The sequence below is a fragment of the Emydura macquarii genome, unplaced genomic scaffold (assembly GCF_026122565.2).
Source record: "Emydura macquarii macquarii isolate MOO-44397 ecotype Brisbane River unplaced genomic scaffold, CSIRO-AGI_Emac_v2 contig_306, whole genome shotgun sequence".
Lineage (NCBI taxonomy): Eukaryota > Metazoa > Chordata > Testudines > Chelidae > Emydura > Emydura macquarii.
In genome coordinates, this window is record NW_027130443.1 from 12,776,784 (window position 1) to 12,798,760 (window position 21,977).

The 21,977-nt window shown below is 44.6% G+C and overlaps 1 protein-coding gene across 3 annotated transcripts; it reads left to right on the forward strand.

Moving 5' to 3' along the window:
- The first annotated feature begins 5,476 nt into the window (after positions 1–5,476).
- On the forward strand, positions 5,477–21,746 carry DDA1 (DET1 and DDB1 associated 1). 3 transcript variants are annotated; one of them, XM_067560058.1, is made up of 6 exons: positions 10,634–11,085; positions 11,566–11,646; positions 12,349–12,400; positions 12,766–12,827; positions 14,115–14,157; positions 21,099–21,746. In XM_067560058.1, exons 1-6 carry the CDS (start codon positions 11,020–11,022, stop codon positions 21,107–21,109), a joined length of 315 nt encoding a protein of 104 aa, XP_067416159.1. In that variant the 5' UTR covers positions 10,634–11,019; the 3' UTR covers positions 21,110–21,746. The 3 variants fall into 3 exon arrangements, with proteins under 3 accessions (XP_067416169.1, XP_067416159.1, XP_067416151.1); XM_067560068.1 differs by lacking the exons at positions 10,634–11,085; positions 21,099–21,746 and adding an exon at positions 5,477–5,581 and having other exon boundaries at positions 14,115–15,788; XM_067560050.1 differs by lacking the exon at positions 21,099–21,746 and having other exon boundaries at positions 10,644–11,085; positions 14,115–15,788.
- The last annotated feature ends 231 nt before the right edge of the window (positions 21,747–21,977 follow it).

The following is a 21,977-nucleotide window of genomic DNA, read 5'->3' on the forward strand; positions in this document are numbered from 1 at the left end:
CTGTCTGAAAAATGGGGCTACATCTACCACTCAGGATGGAATGGGGATTGTGAAGCTTAATTCATTGTTTGCAACCTGCTTTGGGTAAGATTTTTAAAGACATCACATCAGGCACCCCACCCCTACTGAAATTAAATGGGAGATGGGTGCCTAACACCTATAGGCATTTTTTTTAAACTTCACCCTTCAACACCACTGTATGAAAGGCACTATACATGGATAAGGGATTCTATGAAATATTATTGCACAGTGTGTAATATGACAGATGAGGAGCTACTTACCTTGTGGGTTAGAGGGGTGCATCTGATGCTGTGTTTAAAGCGTCAAATACAGAAGCTTTGTTTAGCTGAGGCTTAATTTAGATCCTCTCCAGACACCAAATCCTTGTGTTATAAGACACAAAAGGTGAACCATTTGGTTTTCACTCCTGCCTTCACGTTAGGCAATAAACAACTTTGGATGAGATCTGGCTTTTCATAGGTGACTCACAAACAATAGTCTTCATCCTTGTTTATGTGGAACACCTGGGCTAAATCTTAAAGAGATTCTGAGCATCCCCTATTGAGATCAACGAGGGCAGAAGGATCAGGCCCATTGATATCACACAACTTGACCCTCTGGCAGGATCTAAACTCAGGGCTCCAGAAATGAACAGCAAATGGCAGTAACTCACTTCACCACTCAGGACCAAATCTAGCTCTTCTGTAAGGTGATCAACCACACTGAATCCAATGAGAATTGCATGAGGGTTGAATCTGGCCTTTAGTACACCATTTAAAGACCGGATTGGGTTTTCCATAGCTGCACCTTGCACCCATGGTTCATACTTGCCCTTTGGCTCTATAAAAAGTTGCATCTTCTCTCACTGGGTGCCCCAGCTGTAACGAAATTTCCATGCAGGATTCTTTGGCAGGAATTGGAGAGATGCTTTAGGATTGTCACACACACCCCTGGAAACTCCCAGTTTAACCAGACTAAGGCCACCATCCGGCAGCTTGTTCTATGTGGACAGTCTCTTATGTCTGTATGGAGCTCGTGGCGATTCCTAGCCACCTACACCTATAACCATTAGCTCCCACTCAGGGATCACAGGCAGGAAGAGAACCCAAGACTCCTGAATCCCCTGCTCTAACCACTAGACCCCCCCGCACCCCAGAGCAGGGGCAGCACCCAGGGTCCAGACTCCCAGCCCCTGCACCCCAACTCTAACCACTAGACCCCCCCGCCCCATAGCCAGGAGTCCAGGCTCCCAGCCCCCCCACTCTAACCACTAGACCCCCCCGCCCCAGAGCCAGGACAGAACCCAGGAGCCCGGGCCCAGGCTTTAACCCACAGGCTGCCCTCCCTCACAGCAGTGGGGCGCTGTCCAGCCCGTTTCCATGGCGACCCCCGGGCCCGAGTGGGGAGGGGGGGGAGCTAGGGAACGGGGACGAGCCGGGAACACTGGGCCGGGCGGCCAAGGCCCGGGGGGCTGAGCGCACCCCACAGAGCCCCGCCCCGCGCTGCGCCGCCCTCAGCCCGTCACAGAGACTAAAGGCCCCGCGGCCTCGGCCAGCACCGGTCGCGCTGGTGACTCGGAGAACTATATATCCCAGAAGCCTTTGCGCCGCACTCCCGCCTGGCGGCGGATGGTGATAGGCCGGGCTGCGGGAGCCAATGGGCGAGGGGCTTGTTGTTGGGTTGGGGGACGATGGCCGCTACCACCAACATGGCTTCCCTCGCGGGCCGCCTGGGCCGCCTTTGGCCTGTGGCTCCCGGTGGCAGGTAACGCGCGGCTGCCGGAGCCCCCCTCGCTGCGGAGGGGCCGAGTGGGGGCAGGCTGGGGGGAGGGCGAGGGCAGAAGAAGGGTCCCTGGAAATGGGGTGAGTGGAAAGGGGCGGCGACGTGTGGCTGGCGGGGGCGGGGAGCCTGGGGGGGGGGTGAGGTCGGGACGGGATCCGGGACGCAGCGATGGCCCTCCGAGCAGAGGGGCGCTGCGTGCCTTGGCTGCAGGGAGCGGGCCGTGGTGCCTTGGCAGAGCTGTGCTGGAGAAGCGCGGCCAGCAGCATCTCCCTTCCCTGTGCCTGGCTGGGGAAACTGCCCCCCTGCTGGGCTTTTTGCGGTGTGCTTGGATTCCGGAAACGCTAGTTCATTGTCTGACTTCCTGTTAACTTCTTTCTCCTGTTGCTTTTTCTTCACTCTACCAAGATTCTTCCTGCTGCAGCGAGTCGCAACCTCTCCCTTGCAGCCCAGGACAATTTCCATCCTCTCGGACGCATTGGGGCAGCCTTCAAGCATCAGCCTGTCCTTCCGAGCTGCAGGCATCTTCCGAAGCATCCCCGGGCAGCTGTCACCATGGAGCCATCAGCAAATACGTACCAAGGCACGCGGGAATGAATATCAACCAAAGAACCTGAAGCGCAAACGGACGCACGGCTGGTGCAAGCGTATCAGAACTCCCAGCGGGATCGAGGTGATCCTCCGACGCATGCTGAAAGGCAGGAAATCGCTGAGCCACTGAGCATTGTACTGCTGGATCTGTTGAGTGTGAAATGATTCAGACAAGCCTGAATATTCATCCCCAGTTCAGATCTGAGAGTTTGCAATGACATAGGCTCTATGTAACACCCATAAGTGACTATTTCTATCATGTTATAAAGTGTGGTGAAGAATTATTGAGTGATACTCTGACAGATGTGGGATGATGGTTTTCTTTTCCACTGGCTTCACTTGATGGCTAATTATTTCTAATGACAAAATTGTTACAACTTGTGGGAGTTCTAAGGTAAAAATTGTGCAACCATGAGATGTAATTACAAAATAATAAAAAATCATATCAAACTTCCTGCATTAATTTTGTTAATACAAAGCTTCTTAGGGAAGAAAACTGACTTATTTCTCTTTTCTTGTGGGATAAGCAGGCATACTTTCTTCTTTCTCTAGAAAGCTTTAAGGGATGAGATTTTCAGTCTGGTGGATGTGGAATTAGCATTAACAACCAGGCAAGGTCTGTCACTACTCCCTGAAGTGCCCAGCTAGCACTGTGCCTTTGACTCCACTTCCTTCTTCCTGTCTTACTCACTAAGGACCCTATCATGCAGTGTGCTGAGTGCCCTCAGAGCTGTTTGAAGAAAACGAGCATCTTGCATGACTGGAGCCTACAGCAGAGGTGGTGTTGGGTTCTTTTTTTCTGTCAGTTTAGGGCCAGACCTTGCAAATAAACATGTGCCCATGAAGAGGCTCATCGGCTTCATGGAACTCCACTTTCTACAAAAAGTCTACCTGCATAGATTTAATTGCAGGATGTGAACCTAGTGGTGGAGCTGCAGTCCTCTTGTAGGCTACAGTGATAGGGGATGTTGGTTTTGTTTTCCTGTTGCTCTTTTCATAAGAATGTCTTTTGTCATTGGGTAAAGATTCCAACTCCCAGCTTCTTCAGAGTTCCTGAAGATTGCCACAACACTTCACTGAACACCCATTGGCGTAGTTTGCTACTGTGTGTTGGTAAAATTCACATCTGTGCCCAAGAACCCACACAAGGCCCTCGGCATTGCTTAAGTTTTCCACTTAGTCCCTCAAATTAACACCCCTTGGAGCATAGGCTTTGTGAAGACTTTCTGTACTAGGGTGAATTTAAGGAGGGGCTGAGCAACCACAGCTCCCATTTAAGGGGAGATTCAGGTCTGCAACACCTCTGAAATATCATTTGTCTAAAGCCATAGCTGGAATCAGAATTAGAACTCTGCAGCTCCTTGATCTCAGGACAGTGTGCAGATACCACAGTGCCTATCTTAAGAGGCCCTGCTGTGCTTACTTGAACTGAAGGGACTCCTACAGAGCATCATTCCAAGTGTGTTTATAACCCATGTAATATATGCAGAGAGCAATGTCCAACTGAGAAAAGCTAAGCAGAACACCTGCCAACTCCGCCAGAGAAAATATAGGAAAAGGCATTAGTGAGAGGGCAACGCAGTTTCTATAACATCTGTGCTGTCATTATTTTTAATGGATCTTTGCATAGAGTCTGGAGAAATTAGAGCTGGAAGAGACCAACAGTATCAGATCAGTAGCCAAAGCAGGATTGTTTCCCACAGCCTATTTGTTGGGGCTTTGGCAAGTCCTAGCTTTACATGTCTCAGGGACATAAATGTCTTAGGGAGGTACCACTCTCTTTGAGAAGTCTTTTCTCACAGCCTAACCAAATAGTCATCCTTATGAATTTTCCCCAGTGTTTAGCCTAATGTCCCATTTAGCTCTAAGACGAAATGTGGTATGAGGAGTATCAGCATCTGTTCTTCAGACTGTTTTTCCTCTGATGTCAGCTCCTTTTTAGGAGTTCAGCTATCATATCTTAAATTGACCTTTGCAGTGGCAACTCCTAGGGTATGGGACAAGTTCTCAGGAGGCCTCCTTCATTCCTCACTTTCAGAACTAACCTGAAAAGACTGTTTGCACAGGTGCTGTTTTAATGTTAGCCCCTTAGCAAAATGCAACCTCATTTATAAAAGGTGGGTCATTCCCCCAGCTAATGGCACTAGTATATGTGGAATGGGTATGAAGATGTTCCCTTGTCCCACCTGGAGGGTAGTGATGGTGGATCACTTCCCTCAATGGCATTGCTAGTGGCAACACATCTACACATGATCACCAGGAATTTAGCACTGGAGATTGACTACTGAAGTGATCCTGTTAGCTGTAACTGCTGCAGAAGGTGGAGAATGCCTGTGAAATAGCTCATCTAGTTTTGATTACTGATTTATTAGTTATTTGATATTGACCATTACAGTCTTAGTTTAGGGTCAGATCTTACAATCAGATCAACTAGCACTGAACTGTTGTGTATCCCTCCCTGCAATATAGCTTGTGTCTTTTGAGAATCCTCTCTTTGTTCAGACTGCAAGATCTCTGGTGCAGGCACCTGGCTTATTGCAGTTTACATGATCAGAGCTTTATTAATAAATGAGTTTTTAATTATGAGTGTTTGATAATCAAGAACTTAATTTGAGTGATTTTAATTATGAAATATTGGTAATGAATGTTTACTGTTTGGAACCTACCACTAAGTTTGATCAGATGGTGGTGGTTATAAGCTATTACTGATATATCACTAATTATGAATTAACCTATCATTGACTAATTATGACTTGAGTACTGATGCTTATTAATCATTGATTAATTAGCGTATGTTGTTGTATATACATTATTCACTATTATTAAATACTTGTTTGTTAATAACGAAACATACGTTATTATTGAAGCAGGCAATGGCCTCCATGGGAAATGGGAACCCAGGTGCTCATTACTAGGACTACAGTTCCCATGAAGCAGCGCGGCCAGCCTCACATCCGGGGCCTTTCCACCTTCTGCTCCCGCGAGCCTTAGGGCGGGCATTTCCTGCCTCAACCTAACAGGCTATTTTCTGAGCATCTTTGAGTGACAGGTCCTCTGACGAATAGGCTTGCAGCCTTGGGCAGAGCTACCCAATGGAAGCGTGATAGTCCGGGCGGCGGGGCGGTTCGGGCAGAGAGCCAAGTTAGGCTGAGAGGAGTGGGCTTTTAGAAGTTGCCGTGCGGCTGAGGCAGCGGCGGCGGCGGGGAAGATGGTAGGTGGCTTGTCCCCCTCCCCTCCCCCCCGCCATACAAAATGGCGGGAGGGGGTGCTGGGCCGGTAGCCTTGGGGACCCCCGGGGAGCGGGCCCCGCCCCCCCCCGAGCCTGGGTGGGGCGAGGCTGGGTAGATGCCCCCGCCCCGCCCCGCCGGGCCATGGGCCCCCACTTGCCCTGGGGTGGGGCTGCCCCTCCCCCTCCCCCGGATGCGGCCCCACGGCCCCTCCTCCCCGGGCTGTGCTGGGGCAGTAGCTGCGTCGGGCCCACCCTGGCGCGTCCCTCCCTCCGCCCTGCGGCCCCTCAGGGGACGGGACCGGGACCGGGCCGTGCCGTGCCGGGAGTGGGGGGTGGGTGAGGTGAGGTGAGGCAGCTGCAGCCGCCTGGGAACAACCCCCTCCCCCCCATCAGTCATGGGCCTCCCAGCTCAGGGCACAGCCTCCCCTCCCCCCCCCACTTCCTTCCCCCCGGTGACACCCCCTTCGGGGCCTTGTTTGGGGGGGCGGCCTTGGCGGTAGGTGGGGTTCGGGCAGCTACGAAACCCCGGGGCCTCTCTTCCCTCCGTCCGGGGGCTTTTCCTAGGACGGGTGTCAGCCCCTTCCCAGCTGTCCCACGCAGCCGTTTCTGGGCCTGCTTATTCAGGGGTGGGGGGTTGATTGCTGGGGTGCAGGGTGTGAGTGGGGAGAGGGGCGGCAGCCGATGTAGGCTTCCCCGGGTCGTCTTCTCTTGCGGCCATACATACGGCCCTTCCTAGGAGAAGGGTTTCAGTGTTTCCTTTCTGGCCTGGTTATCAGGGAAGGGGGCTGTGGTTCTTTATCTCCCCTTCTGTCTCCCCCATTCAGGCCGAAAGCCTAAGGTAGCTGCACTCAGTGGTTTGACTACTGCATCCTTGGTTCCCCCCGCCCCCTTCCACACACACACAGGGCTTCATCTTCAGCTTCTCCACCCCCCAAGGGCCTGATGTGTCTGAGTGGTGTTGCTGTCTCTCCATCTCTCTGCTTATAACTGTGGGCACCGCAGCAATGGGGATTTGTGTCACGTTCTCAGGAAGCTGCTGGGGTGTCTTGCTGCCATGGGAGAGGCAGATGCAGCTTTGTCTCTGCCTCCCTCCTCAAAGCAATAGCAGTGGGAACCTACAGAGAGAGTCTCCAGGCAGCAGCTTAGTCACAGTGGTCCTGTTGCATCTGGTTCCTGCTGTGCCCCTTTCCCTAAATGAAATGGGGAAATGCCTCAAATTTGAGGATCTTCTTCATTTTTGACCCCTCAGGATATTCCTCGGCTCCTTTGGTTTGGCTGGGTCATTTTCCCCTAAGGAAAAGAAAAGGGTGGACAGCTGAGGCAGATAAGTGCTCCTTTGCATGTGTCTGCCACTTTGTTTTCCTGCTAATATCTCCGGTATGGTGGTTGCCCAGTAAGCACTCCCAGTGGTGGTGAAGCTGAATCATTCAAATAACTCCTGGCCTGGGAAAAATAGGGTGGTGGCTAGTAACCAGGGAAACTCCAACTCTCACTTGTTCCCATTAGAGCTAAGGTATCATGGTGCTGCATGTAGTGTAAATGACTAGCTAGGTTCCTGTTTACAGGTGTGTAATTCTTCTTTGGCCTGCACAAGTCTAGTGTCCATCTTGCATTTGTCATTTTTAATTGGCGAAGCTGAACAATGAAACACAACCTGCAGAAATTATTCCTTTAAAATAAATCCTGCGTTATTTTTATACCATTATTTTCATGGCTGTCATTTGGAGCTTTCATCCTACATTTGGACTCTCACAAGCCGAGATGCCTAAGTGTGGGAACAGCTGTACATAATCTAGTAGGCACCTAGAAACACAGTGCCCTGAAAATAATTAAGTTGCCTGCCACCCCCTCTTATTCTGGGGGTGGGGAAGGAGAACTGCTTCTTTTGGATGTTTGATCAGTTTTTATTGCTCTCTGTCAAGAATGGATTCCAACTGTGATCTTTACAATAATGGCTTCATTATTTAAATGGCATTTGTAGATTAATATGTCAAAATGTATAATGTGTGAATGGGGAGCATGGCAGAACAATTGAAAACTAATGTTGCTTTAAGCTGTCTTGCAATCTGCCCAAAGCAGTGCTAAGGGGTTCACTTGGCATGTTGGAGAAACATTTAGTCTTCATCTTTAAGTACTTATTATGGGTCTTATTAGGGGATGCAATGTTGCTTTTTAGTGGACAAGGGGGAAGGTATCCATGTTATTAACATATGCTGAATGTGATACAATTCCTTTACAGGCCCAGTAGTTTCACTCTTTGGCCTGGTCTACGCTGGCTGCAGGTTTTGGTGGCAGTTGACGGGAGATGCACAAGTTACTGTATGTAGCTTGCATATCCCCCGGCAACTTCCATACCCTCCCGTCGACGCAGCGCTACACTTCGTGCTGGGGTTGATTTACAGAGTTGACTTCTGGGTTTGATTGAGCGAGTCTTCACTGCTGCTCAGTAGAACCCACAAAATTGATCCTGCGCTGCTGGCCGTGTAGACATAGCCTCTATGTTGATAGCTTGATTTTAGCACTCATCCATAGCAAATTAGTTTTAAATTAATTTTTTTTACCAGTGACTGGTTGCAATTATTGATTGATTCCTTCTTGGTCAGGTCTCTTACAGTACAATTGTTACGAGAAATGACTTTCTAAATTTGCAGCTTAACCCAACTTTGCCTCTCTCCTCACCACACCTGAATAGGCTTATTGGATACATTCAATAGGACAGAGCCCATATTTCAAGGATTCTGCAAAAGGAAATCACTGAAAGATAGGGTAATGGGCCAGAGTCAATTTAACATTATGGAACAGGAGCTTAAGCTGTATTAAACACCTGAAGTAGTGTAAAATATTTTAAAATAATTACATTTCAGGTTATTTTTGTTATAAGTCGAATAGTAGCCTGAGTTCAGTGTAATAAATGTCTCAAAGGCTTGTCTGTCTGAGCTAGCCTAATGTTATGGTGCAAATATTCAGTGTCTTGCATGGAAGTGCTGCAGTGAAAGGCTGAACAAAATGAAATGGTTTGTAGTGGGATGTCTTCAAAATTCACTCTAAATAAACAGAATAAGAAACATACCTGGAAATTTTGATCAATTCCCATCAAATACTTACTAGCTCTAGTATATAAGAACTCAAGCTCAATTCTAAATGGAGTGAAATGGGACTTTTATTAATACCTAAACATATTTCACTTATTTAGAGTCTGAGAAGGATATAGATCCTCTTAACATTAATCCTGAAACTTTCAGACTGTGTTTCTACTCTAATCAAAACTAACATTGGAAGTAAATGAAAATGAAAGTAGGTAAACAAAGCAGCCCATCAGAGGAGGCATAAGAGTTGGAGTGCACAGCAGAATCTGAAAACAAGATTTTCTGTTCCAGTAGAGTCTAGAGACCAACTTAGATCAGGTTTCCGTTGTGCTAGTCATTGTACAGAGAAGCAAGAAACAGTTCCTGCTCGGAAGAGCTTGCAAGCGCTAGATAGACAAGGCAGACACAGTGTGGTAGAAAGGAGATACTATTGTCCCCATTTTACAGATGGGCAAGAGAGGCTAGTGATTTGCTCATAGTTGCACAAAGAGTCTGTGGCAGAATTGGAAATTGAGACCCAACTGGTTGAATTTAAATCCAGTGCTGTAACCACAGGGCTAACCTAACAGGAAACTTGGGAGGGGGGTAAATTTGGAAACCTTAATGTAGTTAACTTTTCGTAAAACAAGACTACTGTATAAATTGTGCTTTGGAACCTGCCTGACTGCAGCCCATTGCTCTGAATAAGCTATCACAGGTACAAATGTAAAAATATTTCTAACTTCCTCCACAACAGCAGCATTGCAGTAGGACTCTGTTTTCCTGTTGCATGTGACACAGGTTGAATAACTCTACTTGTCAGAATCATCTGCTGCTTTGCTAACCTTTAGAGTTGTTTCTAAAGAAGAAAACATATTAAGTTTATACTGTAAGCTTTGGGGCAGGGTCTGCCTTTGTTATAGGCATGTGTTCTGCCTAGCGTAATGGGGCCCTAATCCTTGACTGGGGCCTCTAGGCACGACTCCAGTGCAAATATTATATCTGCTTATAGAAAAGGGTTTAGGTTAGTTATTTTCCTTCTTCATGGCCTTTAATACACTCCTCTTTCCCTGCTTATTTTAGGGACCTGCAAGTCATATATCAGGACCCCCGGTCATAAGCACTGTGCAAACACATACTAAAAAGACAGTTCCTTCTCCAAGAAGCGTACTTAATGGCTTCTTGTGATATCTGTCCCCATGCTTCCTGCTACTTAAAAGATGCAGCTGTTGTCAGGAGTATTTCTTTGCTCTAGGTTTACTGTGACGGAAGAGGCTTCTCAGTGGTTCTGGATCTGGCATATTGCTGAGCTGATTACCATAATATCCCCTTGCTTGCTTTTAAGACAAACACCCCTCCATCCATATGGGGCTTAACTTGGTTAACTGGGGTAAAAGGTCTCTTCAGTGTGGTGGCTGCTGTTATGCTGGAATGCTTCCTGTGAGGCAGTGCTGCTGTTGGTCAAGTATGTTACTCTGCTATGAAGACTGAACCAGCCAGACACCTACTCAAGAATTTGGGAGTTCTTTTTCATGGAAGTCACTGTGGATTGTGGGGCTGATCCTGCACACACTTACCATGGACCCTGTCGGGAGTTACGTCTGCAAGGGCTGCAGGATTAGGCCACTGAGGCTGTGTAGTTCTTCTGCCTTCCTGAGACTGCCTCCTTTGTAATGTGTTTATGGATCACATGTGACTCTGCAGAGCTAGTAAAGGCTACCAGTTTGACTGTGCATCTTAGGCCTTGACTGTGCTGAGGATTTTAGCTAGTGCTGTAGCTACACTGGAGCAGGTCCCTAGTGTGCACATTCTATAGTGAGTTGTGCTGGTAAATTACATCTGATGGGTTTACACTATATATGCTTTAGGGGCTTGACTCAGTGTAGCTACTGTGTTTGAGAATTCAGCTCATTTTAATGAGTAAACACACTCTGGAGTACAACTATAATGTACTAGATGGAAAGTTAATAGTTACGCTGGTAGGTTCCCCCATGTTTCTGGCCCTAGCAAAACTAGCATTAAGGATGCATCTTGGCTGTTGAGACCTTTTAGAGAGATGGCTACTTGCTACAGGATGGACAAATTTTTTCTTTCCCACTTATTCCCTTGGCTTTTCTGATCACACAGCGATTCGGTATTTTATTGTGCAGTTACAGATCTGTCTCTAAGCAAAACTCAGAAAAATAAGGTCAAGTCAAAACTGGCCCAGAACCTTAGCAAAGGTAAACCAAAATAAATGCTTTTGTGATTTTTTTTTTTTTTTAAATTCAGTAAAACTTTGGAACTCAAACATAACGGCATTGTGCTAGTGCATATGAGCCAAGAAAGCAAAGCTGCTTGTATTGAAAAGTAAAAATGGTTGGTCTGTTTTCATTACTCAAGCTGAGGTGCAAAGGAGTATGCAGCATAAATAGCAAAAAGGTAAAATGTGTTAACCTAACTAAGAGCCCTGATTTTCTTTAAATGATTAACTTGACAATTACCCAATTTAAATCAGACACTATGCCTTTTAAGAAGCGATTTCCTCAGTTTACCATCTTAATCTTAAAAATCAGATCTTACTACACATCTACTGTTGACTGTTTGGTTTTTTTGTTTTTTTTTAAAAAGCCCTCTGTCAAAATGGATGCAGATACAGCAGAGCCACTGGAGAGTCACAAGTCACTTTAGTTGGGGAAATATAGATGATACATAGGACTGGAGGATTTGTCATCTTCAGAAAACCAATGTTCATTCTGAATATTTGACATTTGACCTCGTTGCTGTAGCCAGCATGTTTCCAAATGCTAAAGAAACCAGCCTTATTGACCTGTGCTATTCCCTTGATCTTTTTGCTCATCTACTATTGAATTCTTTACTTGCCTCATTGTTTGACCAAAGCTGTCTTCTGTGTCGTTTTAGGCAGATTTTTTGAAAGGATTACCAGTCTACAACAAAAGCAACTTCAGTAGATTTCATGCAGACTCTGTATGTAAAGCATCGGTGAGTATTGTATTTAAATTCAATCTCTTGAATAAAAACGAGAGTCCTATAGCACCTTTAAAGACTAACAAATTTTTGTGGGCATAAGCTTTCGTGGGCTGCAACCCGCAGAAATTTGTTAGTCTTTAAGATGCTACAGGACTCTCGTTGTGTTTGCTGTCTACAAACTAACACGGCTATCCTTCTGGAACCAATCTCTTGAATGTTTCAGGAGATGGTCTGTTTGCAGTGAAGTCTTGCAGAGTTTCAGAGGACATTAGTGCTTGATGTGGCCTCTAACTGGACCTTGGGTCTCTTAAAATAAGTTACTGCTTGTATCATTTTGGGCTGAACTGTTTATCTGAGATGGGAATCCCATGAGGGGAGACTTCCCAGGTATGAAGTTAATGTACTTCAGAAAAATGCAATATCGGCAGAGCCAAAGCTGTGTGGCATTCCCTCCCCATGTTCTTACATTCTTAGTTTAGCGTTGGCACTGAGGTGCATATATGATAAATAGACCTCTTTTTACATGTGAAAGAATTCACAGCTGTATGGCACAACAAGACTGTGGTATACTGCACTGCCACAATTTTATTACATTGCAGTTGAGATGAACTTGCTGTCAGGACTGGAACCTTTCAGTGGCCTAAGTTGTATGTGGAGATTGGGGGATGGGGGGATGTTTTCCTTTGCACTGTAACTATTCTAATTCTTCTACAGAACAGAAGACCATCAGTCTATCTTCCCACGAGGGATTATCCATCTGAACAAAGTAAGTATGCCCCTCTTTATGTTTGAGGCTTCAAGTGATTTGTACTGGAACTTTATTTTGTGTTTGAGTACATGCCAAATTTTTAATATTAAATCTCATTTGATGGTTTTTTAAGAAGTCTTGGGTCTGCTATCTATGTGGGATTTAAGGGGCTTCAAAGAATGAAGATGCTTAATTTTTGTCACAGCTTTTGCACAGCTTTTTTTCCTATCCTTATTGGATGATTGTAAGGACAGTTAAAAAGACAGTGATGCTGTCACTCCTTTTTAAAAGGAACACATCCTGTATGAAGTCTTAGTCACTGTAGTTTGTTTTAAATGTTATCTCTTAGAAATGCCTTCAGAGTGTTTCTCTTTCCTCAACAGTCATAGTAACAGAAAAGACAAACATACTTTTGCGTTATCTACATCAGCAATGGGACAAAAAGGTATGTTTTCTTTTTTAAATGTAAAACTTTGTGTCTGGTTTTAAAGTGCAGTTTGTTTTGGTTGCTTGTCCTGTGTGTGACCACCAAGGTCTGTAATTAGTCATGACAAATACATAGTTATTAAATTAAGTGGAAGACTGAGCCAGCCCTGGTTTTCTCGATTCTACCAGAAAGAGCTTGTGACAGATTTTCTATGCATGGTAGACTTTGTTTTCACGCTTCCTGTTTTAGAATGAAGAAAGGTAGTCCAATGACGAAGGCAGTAGCCTAAGATTGGAAGACCTCAGTTTGATTTCACTGCAGATTTCCTGCATGATCTTGGGCAAGTCACTTGATCTCTCTGTGCCTCAGTTCCCTATCTGTAAAATAAGGATATTTATTTTGGTACACTTTAGACCATAGTCCTTTATTAGCCTTGTACAAGAGACTGGGAGCCAGGATTCCTGGGTTCTTTTCTGGCTCTGCCGTTGACTCGCTGAACGTATCATTTCCATGTACTTACCTGCAAAATCATATATCTTGCTTTTCTTACAGGGTCACATTAATAGTACACACTAGGTGTACATGTGCTATAAAAAGTTCCTAGCACACACCCTGTCTGAGAGCTTGTGCTCTACAGACACAAGTGGGTACAATACAAGCTGCACACCGTGAGGAATGCCTCAGAGCAGGTATAACCTCAGAATGTGCTTATGTGGGAGGAGTACATGGAGGTTGTTCCAGGGGTACAGAGCAGCAGGACAGAAGGTAGCAAGCTGGGAGTGGGTGAAAGAGAGACAAGGGAGCAACTTTGAGAAGTTTGAGCAGAGCATAGAGTTTGGGGGGAGGAGGGGGAATGAAGGAAGAGTTGAAAGGAGAAACTTAGATGGGAGCAGAGTTTTCAAGAGCCTTGAAGCTGAGAATAAGGTGCTTGAGAGTGATGATGGAAGCCAGTTGGGAGGTGTGAGAAGTTGAGTGAATCAGAGCAACAAGAGAGAGAGAGGGTCTTATTAACATTTATAAAGTACTTGAGTTCCTTGGAAGAAAAAGATGCTAAGAACAAGGCTTGTCCTTTAGCATCCCTGCTGGGCCTGGAGAGCATTTTATAAGGAAAATTCTGTGTATAATGCTTTGTCCAGAACTCTGGTGTTCATCAGCAGATGCCTCTGCTGGTTCATATACATCAACATCTTCCTTCCCCCAAAGACCTTCATCAATTGCTTATGCAAGATGTCATCCAGTAGCCATCTCTGGAGTGGAATGGGATGGAGGATTTCATTGATGTACCTTTCTCTTTTCTTCAACCAGAACGCAGCAAAGAAGAGAGATCAAGAGCAAGTGGAAATAGAAGGTGAGAATTCGGCACCACCACGGAAAATTGCTCGGACAGACAGCCAGGACATGAATGAGGACACTTAAACTCCTGCTCTTACACTATTTTGCAGGCGCTTCCTGTTTTGTCTCAAAATGTGTAAATTTCTGCACCCCCTACCCCTTCCCACTACGCAGCCCAAACCACTTCTGACTTCATGGGAGCCAATGTATTTATTTTTTTCTCCAGTTTTTATTTATGCTATAAAACATACGGAGCGACTGATGGTGGAACAAGTCAGCACATGATGTAGTGTAACTTTAATCCTTTTTTAAAAAAAAACCCATACATGATCACTTTCCAGGTTTCATTAAACCTGTTGCTTAATAACCCAATTTACCATGGAAGCCTGGATAGGAGACATGAATTTACGGCATGAAAATTCCAGTGGTATAGGCTTTCTGATCCATATATCCACTGGTATATTACAGTGGCCAACTCTGTACTGGCTGTACCCAGTCTCGCAGTATTTGGGAGCAGGGGGCTCATCCCCTCTGAAATGTTGCTTCTGAAATCAGCACTGTAGTGAGAAATCCTGAGGGTTATTTAGGGTTATGCTGATCTTATCAAACATGTTGTCAGCTTGATAGAACAGTTGTAGGTGTTTTGTTCAGCAGCATATGTTACCACATACATCAGTGGTCATGGAGAAGTCAAGTGACAGGTGTGTTGCTTTGATTGCTCTGACATTTGAACAGACTGGTGTGAGCAAATTTTCCATTGGAATAAAAAGGATACTTTTATCCTACTGAGTATTTGATCAACGGTGTCTTTAAAACAGTAGCAGATAGAATGGAATTGGGTAGGTCTGCCATGTGAACTTGTTCGTTAAATTTGAGAATCAAATGGGGTACAGCATGGTCTCTAGATTGGCTCTTTCCTTTCTCTCAACCAATGATTCTGAAAAATGGTGCATTGCTTGTCTGGAACTGAGTCCAGGACTTCTGGATGCAAAGTAGCTGAACAAAATGAGCTTCCATGGTCTCTATATTAAAGATCAACCCCTCTTTCATTTGGACAATGACAGTTCAGTGCCTGTCGCCTGTAACCCTTTGCTAACTGTCTTCAGTAAGAGCCAAATACAAGATCCTCAAGATGTCTTGGTGGAGTCAAAGGAAACCAGCATATTTGATTGAAGGTGGCAGAAGGCGTGTGTCTCACTGACTGTCCATTTTGCTTTAAATGTGAAAAACTGAGTCTGTTGTTTTTAAGTTTAAATCTAAATTGTTGCCTTCCATTGCTCTTTTTTGCATCTCTGCTCATCTGCAAATTCTAAACCAACTGAGTCCAGAAACCATGTGAGCCTCTTTCTAGAAAAACCCTGGGTAAGCTTAGCTCTGTAGGGAGTTTGACCCTGGTGGTTAAACTCAGGTGAAAGACTTGTGAGGACAGGGCCTGTGCTGCCGTCTTCAATACCATGTCCCCATGAAACCAGTGGACAGAACATATTCAGAATAAAAGCATGATGGGAGTGAAAGCCACCAGCAGCACGGCTTATCTTTATGCGACAGGACTTTGTGAGGAGCAGGACAGCCTCATGTATTGCTGCATTGTTATAAGTGTGTACAAGGCGCTAATCTCTGATTCTAATATTAAATTAATTAAACTATTTTCAGTGAAGACTATCCAGTTGTTTAGACCTAAAATTGTACCTGCCTTTAAAATAGCTACATTTTGCTGCCGCAGGGCCCCTCCAGTTTATCAGGTAGAAATGCCATCTGTGTTGGTGAGGACAAAAATGTGCTTTCACAACTTAAGTTGTGATTGCCAGTAGATCGCATAAATAGAACTCCTTTTCTCAGATCTGTGCTGCCAAAAAAGATGCTGGTATGTGAAATGCAAGAAGTAAATGGAAAATGCTATGTTAGTTTCAAGGGCCTGTTAAAATGTTTGTAAGATACCAAAAGAGGAAATGGGTGTATAGCTGATGATAGCGTAACCAATGGGGGGGGGGGGGGGGGGGGGGGGTGGTGTGTGTGTGGTGTGTGTGTGTGTGTGTGTGTGTGTGTGTGTGTGTGTGTGTGTGTGTGTGAGAGAGAGCTAAATTTGAGAGTTCCAGCCTCAAAGATTGATGTCTGGCAAGTGCTGTGTAATTCCTTACTAACAGAGTTTGGAGCTTGGCTGACCTCTCTGCTACAGTGAGCGAGGTACCTTTAAAGAGTTGGCAGTTCCATCCTCTTCTACTCTCTCCTCCCCCCAGCTTTGTTCCCTTGACAGTAAATGTGACCTGGCTGATAGCGGAGCCTTTGAATCCTTACAAATAAAGATTTTTTTGGTTTAATTTACCAAAAATCTCTGCAGTTCACACTTAGAAAAAATTTTTCACTTGGCAAAGGGGAAAAATAGTTCTCTTTAGTTTCCTGAGAGCAAGTCTGAAGCAATGGAAAAAAGAACTGTACTTAAAACAAAAACTCTTGAGTGTCCTTTCAATCCAACTGGTGCAGTTTGCTTTTGATATTGACTGGACACAAGATGGACTTCTGATGCTCACCAACAGGCGTCTTTGCTGCGTTTTACTGAAAGTGTTGATGATTTTGCTCAGCTGGCCAAAGTTACCTAATCTGAACTGAAAGCCGCTTCACTCACCATCCAGTTTTCGTGCTGCTAATGGCTTGAAAATGCCACCCTCAAGCTGCCATGCATTCAAAATGTATCCACTGCTGTTTAATACATGTGTATTGGTTTTGTGTTGCATGTAAAAACCTGTCGCACCCAACTGATTTTCTGGTGTCTAAGGCAAATCATACATTAAACAGAGACCCAGATCTTCTCCACCAGTGTTTAGTTTGTATAATATGTAGCTCCTCTAATACTTTCTGATTATCCTGTTACAAAGTGACAGGATTTAGTGACCCTTAATGACGGGTCCTTTGTATATGTCAGCATAGTGGTATTTTTATTGTTTCTAGTATTGATGTATATTACAGAGTTTTTATAAAACTTTAGAAGCTTGTCAAAAAGATGAGAATAGAATTTTTGGATTGAATAATGCGACTTTTAGCAGAAATTGGAGCAGCAGGAACATGTTTCACTCTTTATTTCAATGAGAAGTGGAGGGGACACTGAATCCTGGGAATAACCTAGCAGACATCTGCCCTCCACTGTGAGACAGATCGCTCCTGTACTGGATAGTATTGAAGCTTTTGCTGTCTCTGTTTGGTAACCACTGAGAGAGAGTTGATGTAAGGGGTAAATCGAAGTTATTTCAGTTGTAGACATGGCCTTTTTTTCTTCAAAGACTGGATGTAGTGGCTTTTAAGACAGGATTAGTGACTGACTTAAGGCAAAACCAAAGATGTCTTAGCAAACTAACTCAGATATCAAATGTTGACTGCAGAGAAGTGTTTGCAGGGTTTTTTTATTTCTCCTCTCCTCTGCCTCCTAAACAACTTTAAAAGGTATTGAAGTTTGAAAGGGAAGGGTTTTTTTAAAAACCAAAAACAAACAAACCTTGGGACATGTTCCATTCCAGTGCTCATCAGATACAGGTGGTCACATCTGATCCGCGAAGGCCCTATTTATTTGTATTGGTGGTTGGCTCTTGAGATTTGCCAGTTGCTTTATTTAATATACATTCAGTTAGATAACCTCGGTTTGTTTGGTGTTCAAGCCATTTCCTTGAGCAAACACAGGGACATACAGTGGAATACTGCAAATGCCGAGATAGGATGATCTGTTCTGAGTAAAACTGGCAAGCTAAAGTCCACTACTGTTGGCACTTAGGGGAACTGCATTTGAAAATGTTTTCAGACTCTTAACAGCACTAAATCCATAGTCAGTTACAAATCGAGCTACAATAATGATCAGAAACACTGTGAAAACCCTGCCTGAGGGGGTGTGTTTGTGGGGAAGAATCAACCAACCCCCTCTTTTTAAGGCTATGGCTAGCCTAGGAAAATATACTGTAGTGTTTAACTACTACATCTTAATCACTAGTGTAGTTGGAGTTGAACACCTCTAGGAACCGGTTAGCTGGTTGTGAAGGATTTTAATGGAGGCAAACCCTGTCTACACTAGAGTGTGCTTTTTAAAAATATGATCTAATTTCCCAGTCTAGACGGGGCATGAGACTTTAGCATAGGTAGGGTGTGTACATTGCAATTAAAAACTCACATGGGTTCACGGGGCTCAGGCTAAGGGGCCATTTAATTGCAGTGTAGATGTTCAGGCTTGTGCTGGAACTCAGGCCCTAGACCCTGTCAGGTAGGTGGTTTGTAGAGCTCGGACTCCAGCATGAGCCTGACTGTCCGCACTACAATTAAACAGCCCCTGAGTCAGCCCCATGAGCCTGCGTCAGCTGGCGTGTGGACGGGGGGGGGGGAGGGGGGGGTCTGATTGCAGGGTAGGCATGCTCTTAAAGGGCAGGGTGAAGATCCACCAGTATGACTAAAATGGAACTGTGCTGTAAGGTTCAGTGACAACCACTGGTCCCCTGACACTTGTTGTGTAGACTGGGCCTTAAGTACCAAACTGTACAAGCCGAAAGCATGTTCCGACCTAGGTGCTGAGTGTGGTTCCGGCTGAGCCTGCAGAGTGGTGTCATTCTTGAACACTGTTTACTACAGTCTGGAGCTCCAGAGAGGCTGGGGGGCGTTTGTAGCAAGCTCTGCTATTTGCAGTGTTCAAATAATTCTCAGACACATTCAGTCACATGGGAGTGGTTCCAGGCTGCTGACTAAAAGGACTGCTTTTTGTTTGCTCTTCTTAGGGACTACAGGGTTTAGAGGCTCCTGGATTCTTGTTAGCTGGTGTTTTTCTCCAGACATCATGACTCTTGTGCCTTAAACAGTAATTCAGTTCTTAGCACTTGAACTGTTTCCTAGACTGAGGCAGAGTTTGGGGGGGCTTGCTGGAAAAATCCTAAATCTGCTTCTGCGGTAGCTAGGATCACGTCGGAGCTCATTTCAGAATGTACCTTTTGAAAATAGATCTGACCTATCAAGACTAAGCAGAAGCTGATGTACATCATGGACAGGTCATACAAAAGGGCTTTGGTCCTAAGCAAAGTTGTCACTTACCAACTAGCATTAGTATGTTCATATACCACTAATGTGACTTTATTTTTCTGTTTAAAATGTATACTTGTTTTTTAGTTTTGCAACAATACTTATTGCCTTTTCTTGCCCTATTTATTGACTGGCAGCAGGGAAGTCATGCTACACAATGGCTTTGATTGGAAGGATTAACTTCTGATTTATAAAGTGGGTGTGATTTGTTTGTAGGGGGGCAGGTGTATTTGTGGGAGTAGGAATGAGGCTTAAGTTGGTCAACGTGCCCAATAAAGGATACGGCATCATTTATTTACTCAAGCACAGACTATCCTTCATCCCTTATCGAATGAACATTCGGTGATCTCCACTCAACTGGCTCACAGACATACGCTTGTCCTCCTTGTGTTGAAGAGATTCCATGACTAAAATGTGGGGCCAAAGCCATATTATTGGTAGCTTCCTTGACTTCCTTATTGCCAATTGCAAGCTTATGTAGCGTGGGAGTACTCATTACAGCCATGCTACTGGCTACATGGATTACTCACTTTTTACATCCACCAAGCTACATTTCTCATTTGAGAGGCCAACAGCTTTGTAGCTGTCTCCAGCATTACTGCTGAACTGTGTGTTGGTCATGAATGTGTGCGTGTTCTTCACTGGAGTTCAAAATCACACTAGCAACATTAGAGTTGAACTTGCGCTTCCTTTATATTAACTCCACTGTTCTTGTCGCAACTTTGGGATGAATATTTCCTTCAGGTATAAAGAGAACTGAGCTTGAATTATACATGAGAGCAACTTTGTAAGCCAAACAGAAATTATGATTTTAAACGCTAGAATGGACAGATGCCAACCTTCAAATTATTTTTGCACTAAGATATTTTTTTTTTTTTTTTTTTTAAGACAAAGCTTCTCCCCACTCCCTGTGCCTGGATGCGGTGAGTGAAGAGATCAATCACGTGTACAGATTGGCCTTTTCATTCAAACTGGTTCAATTCCAGTGATTCTTCTTATGTTCTGTAGAAGGGCAAATTATTACCGATGGTCTTAATGTTTTTTGGATGAGCCCTGGGGGACTTATCCTTTCATGACTGAGTCAGCTTTTATCAGTGTAAATCTGGGAGTAGCTAATTGGCTGGTGGGCTAAAAGGGCAGCGGTGTTGTCAAAACTTCTATTTCAATTAAAAACTAACTGATGGCAGAGGTGGGGTGGTTGAGTAAATCAAATTGCACAAGTCAACCTGCACCTCTCTGGTCCTGGATTCTAATACTGTTTGGGTCACCTGTACAAGTGAAGTTTTGTGTGTCACTATCTTTTTGTCCCCTCTACCAGACAAGCACATACTTTAGCTCAGTTGGCATTCTGTGATGAGAGGTGAACATCCAGACTAGAATTGCCAGCATGTTGGGAGGATGCAACTGCCTTAACAATGAGCTGTATGTTGTTGGGAGGTTAACCTGCACTATATCTGGCTGTAGTTACTGCTCTGGCTCTCTCACATCCAGGACGAAAATTGACTGAGGGTGAACTGAAGTTCTCTTGCTGGGTATCTAGTGATGACCTTTCACTGGCTAGCTTGTTGCTTCTCATATTATGAAAACTACATTGATAACTGGTCGCTGTAGCTGTTCAGTGCACCCAAGTACTGTAATTTTTGTGGCTGGTTGTTTATAACAAATCTAAATGTGCTTTTCTTCCTTTGGGAAGAGGGAGGAGATCTAACCGTGTAATTAATCAAATACTCTTCCTTGCTTTGCTAAGTAATGTGTGTATAAAGAGCAATATCTTCATCCCTGAGATACTAACAAAGATTGGCCATTCAGTTATTTATACACATGCATACTTGTAGGAGGAGGGCAGAGTAAATTATTTCACTTGCTAGCCACCTGCTTTGTTCTGTGATGATGGATGTCTGGCTTGGATTGCAGAAGAGTCCTGACACAAATGGACATTGATTCTTCACTTAGAAGAAGTGACATGGAATGCTGCCATGAAATCGGGAGGAATGATCAGTGGTGCTTATTGACACTGCATCACCATGCACAATACAGCTGGGCTGGACTTTCAGATACATGCGTTTCTTACTACTTAATGCAATGAGTGTATAGTTAAAAAGGCTTTACTGGGTTTTTTATTAAGACTGATCTATATAGTCTCCTTGGTCAGTTGCATGTAACAGCTGAATGTATGAGATCGGGCCTTATCTTTCTAGCCATCTCAGATTGCTTTTGTCCGTTACAGTCTGTTTGGAATACAAAATCCCAGGATGATTTTTTTGGCAATACACAGTGTATCCCGTGAAGCCTGTATTACCTACAACCTGTCTTTCTGTTTGGACAAGAAATACCTACTGAGTTCCAACTCAATCTCTTCCCCCTTACTCTTTTTGCAAACACTGTGTCTGTGGGGCATGGGGCGATGCGTTCTCCTGAGGAGGTGCATGGCGATAGAGGGGCTGCTGTAATGGAGTAACTGTAAATATTCTGTTCTAGTTGAATGTCTCAGCTGTTGGATTTTGCATTTATTTTTAAACTATTTCATGTTTGATACTGTGTATAATAAATTTGCAGAATTTAGAGGATTACAATGTTTTTCTTTCCCATTCCTCCTTTATCATTTTTACTTCAGTAGGGTGAGATGACTGTAGAAACTGGTACATGAGTGACTGATGGACTTCCCAAATCAAGCTGGTACTATAGGCTGTTTTTTTTTTTTAAATGCTGTATTCCTGTCCCGTAACTTGAGCATGCAAGTGCACAGAATAAGAGGTACACAAGCAGAGCGGAACTATTATTGATAGAGCTTGG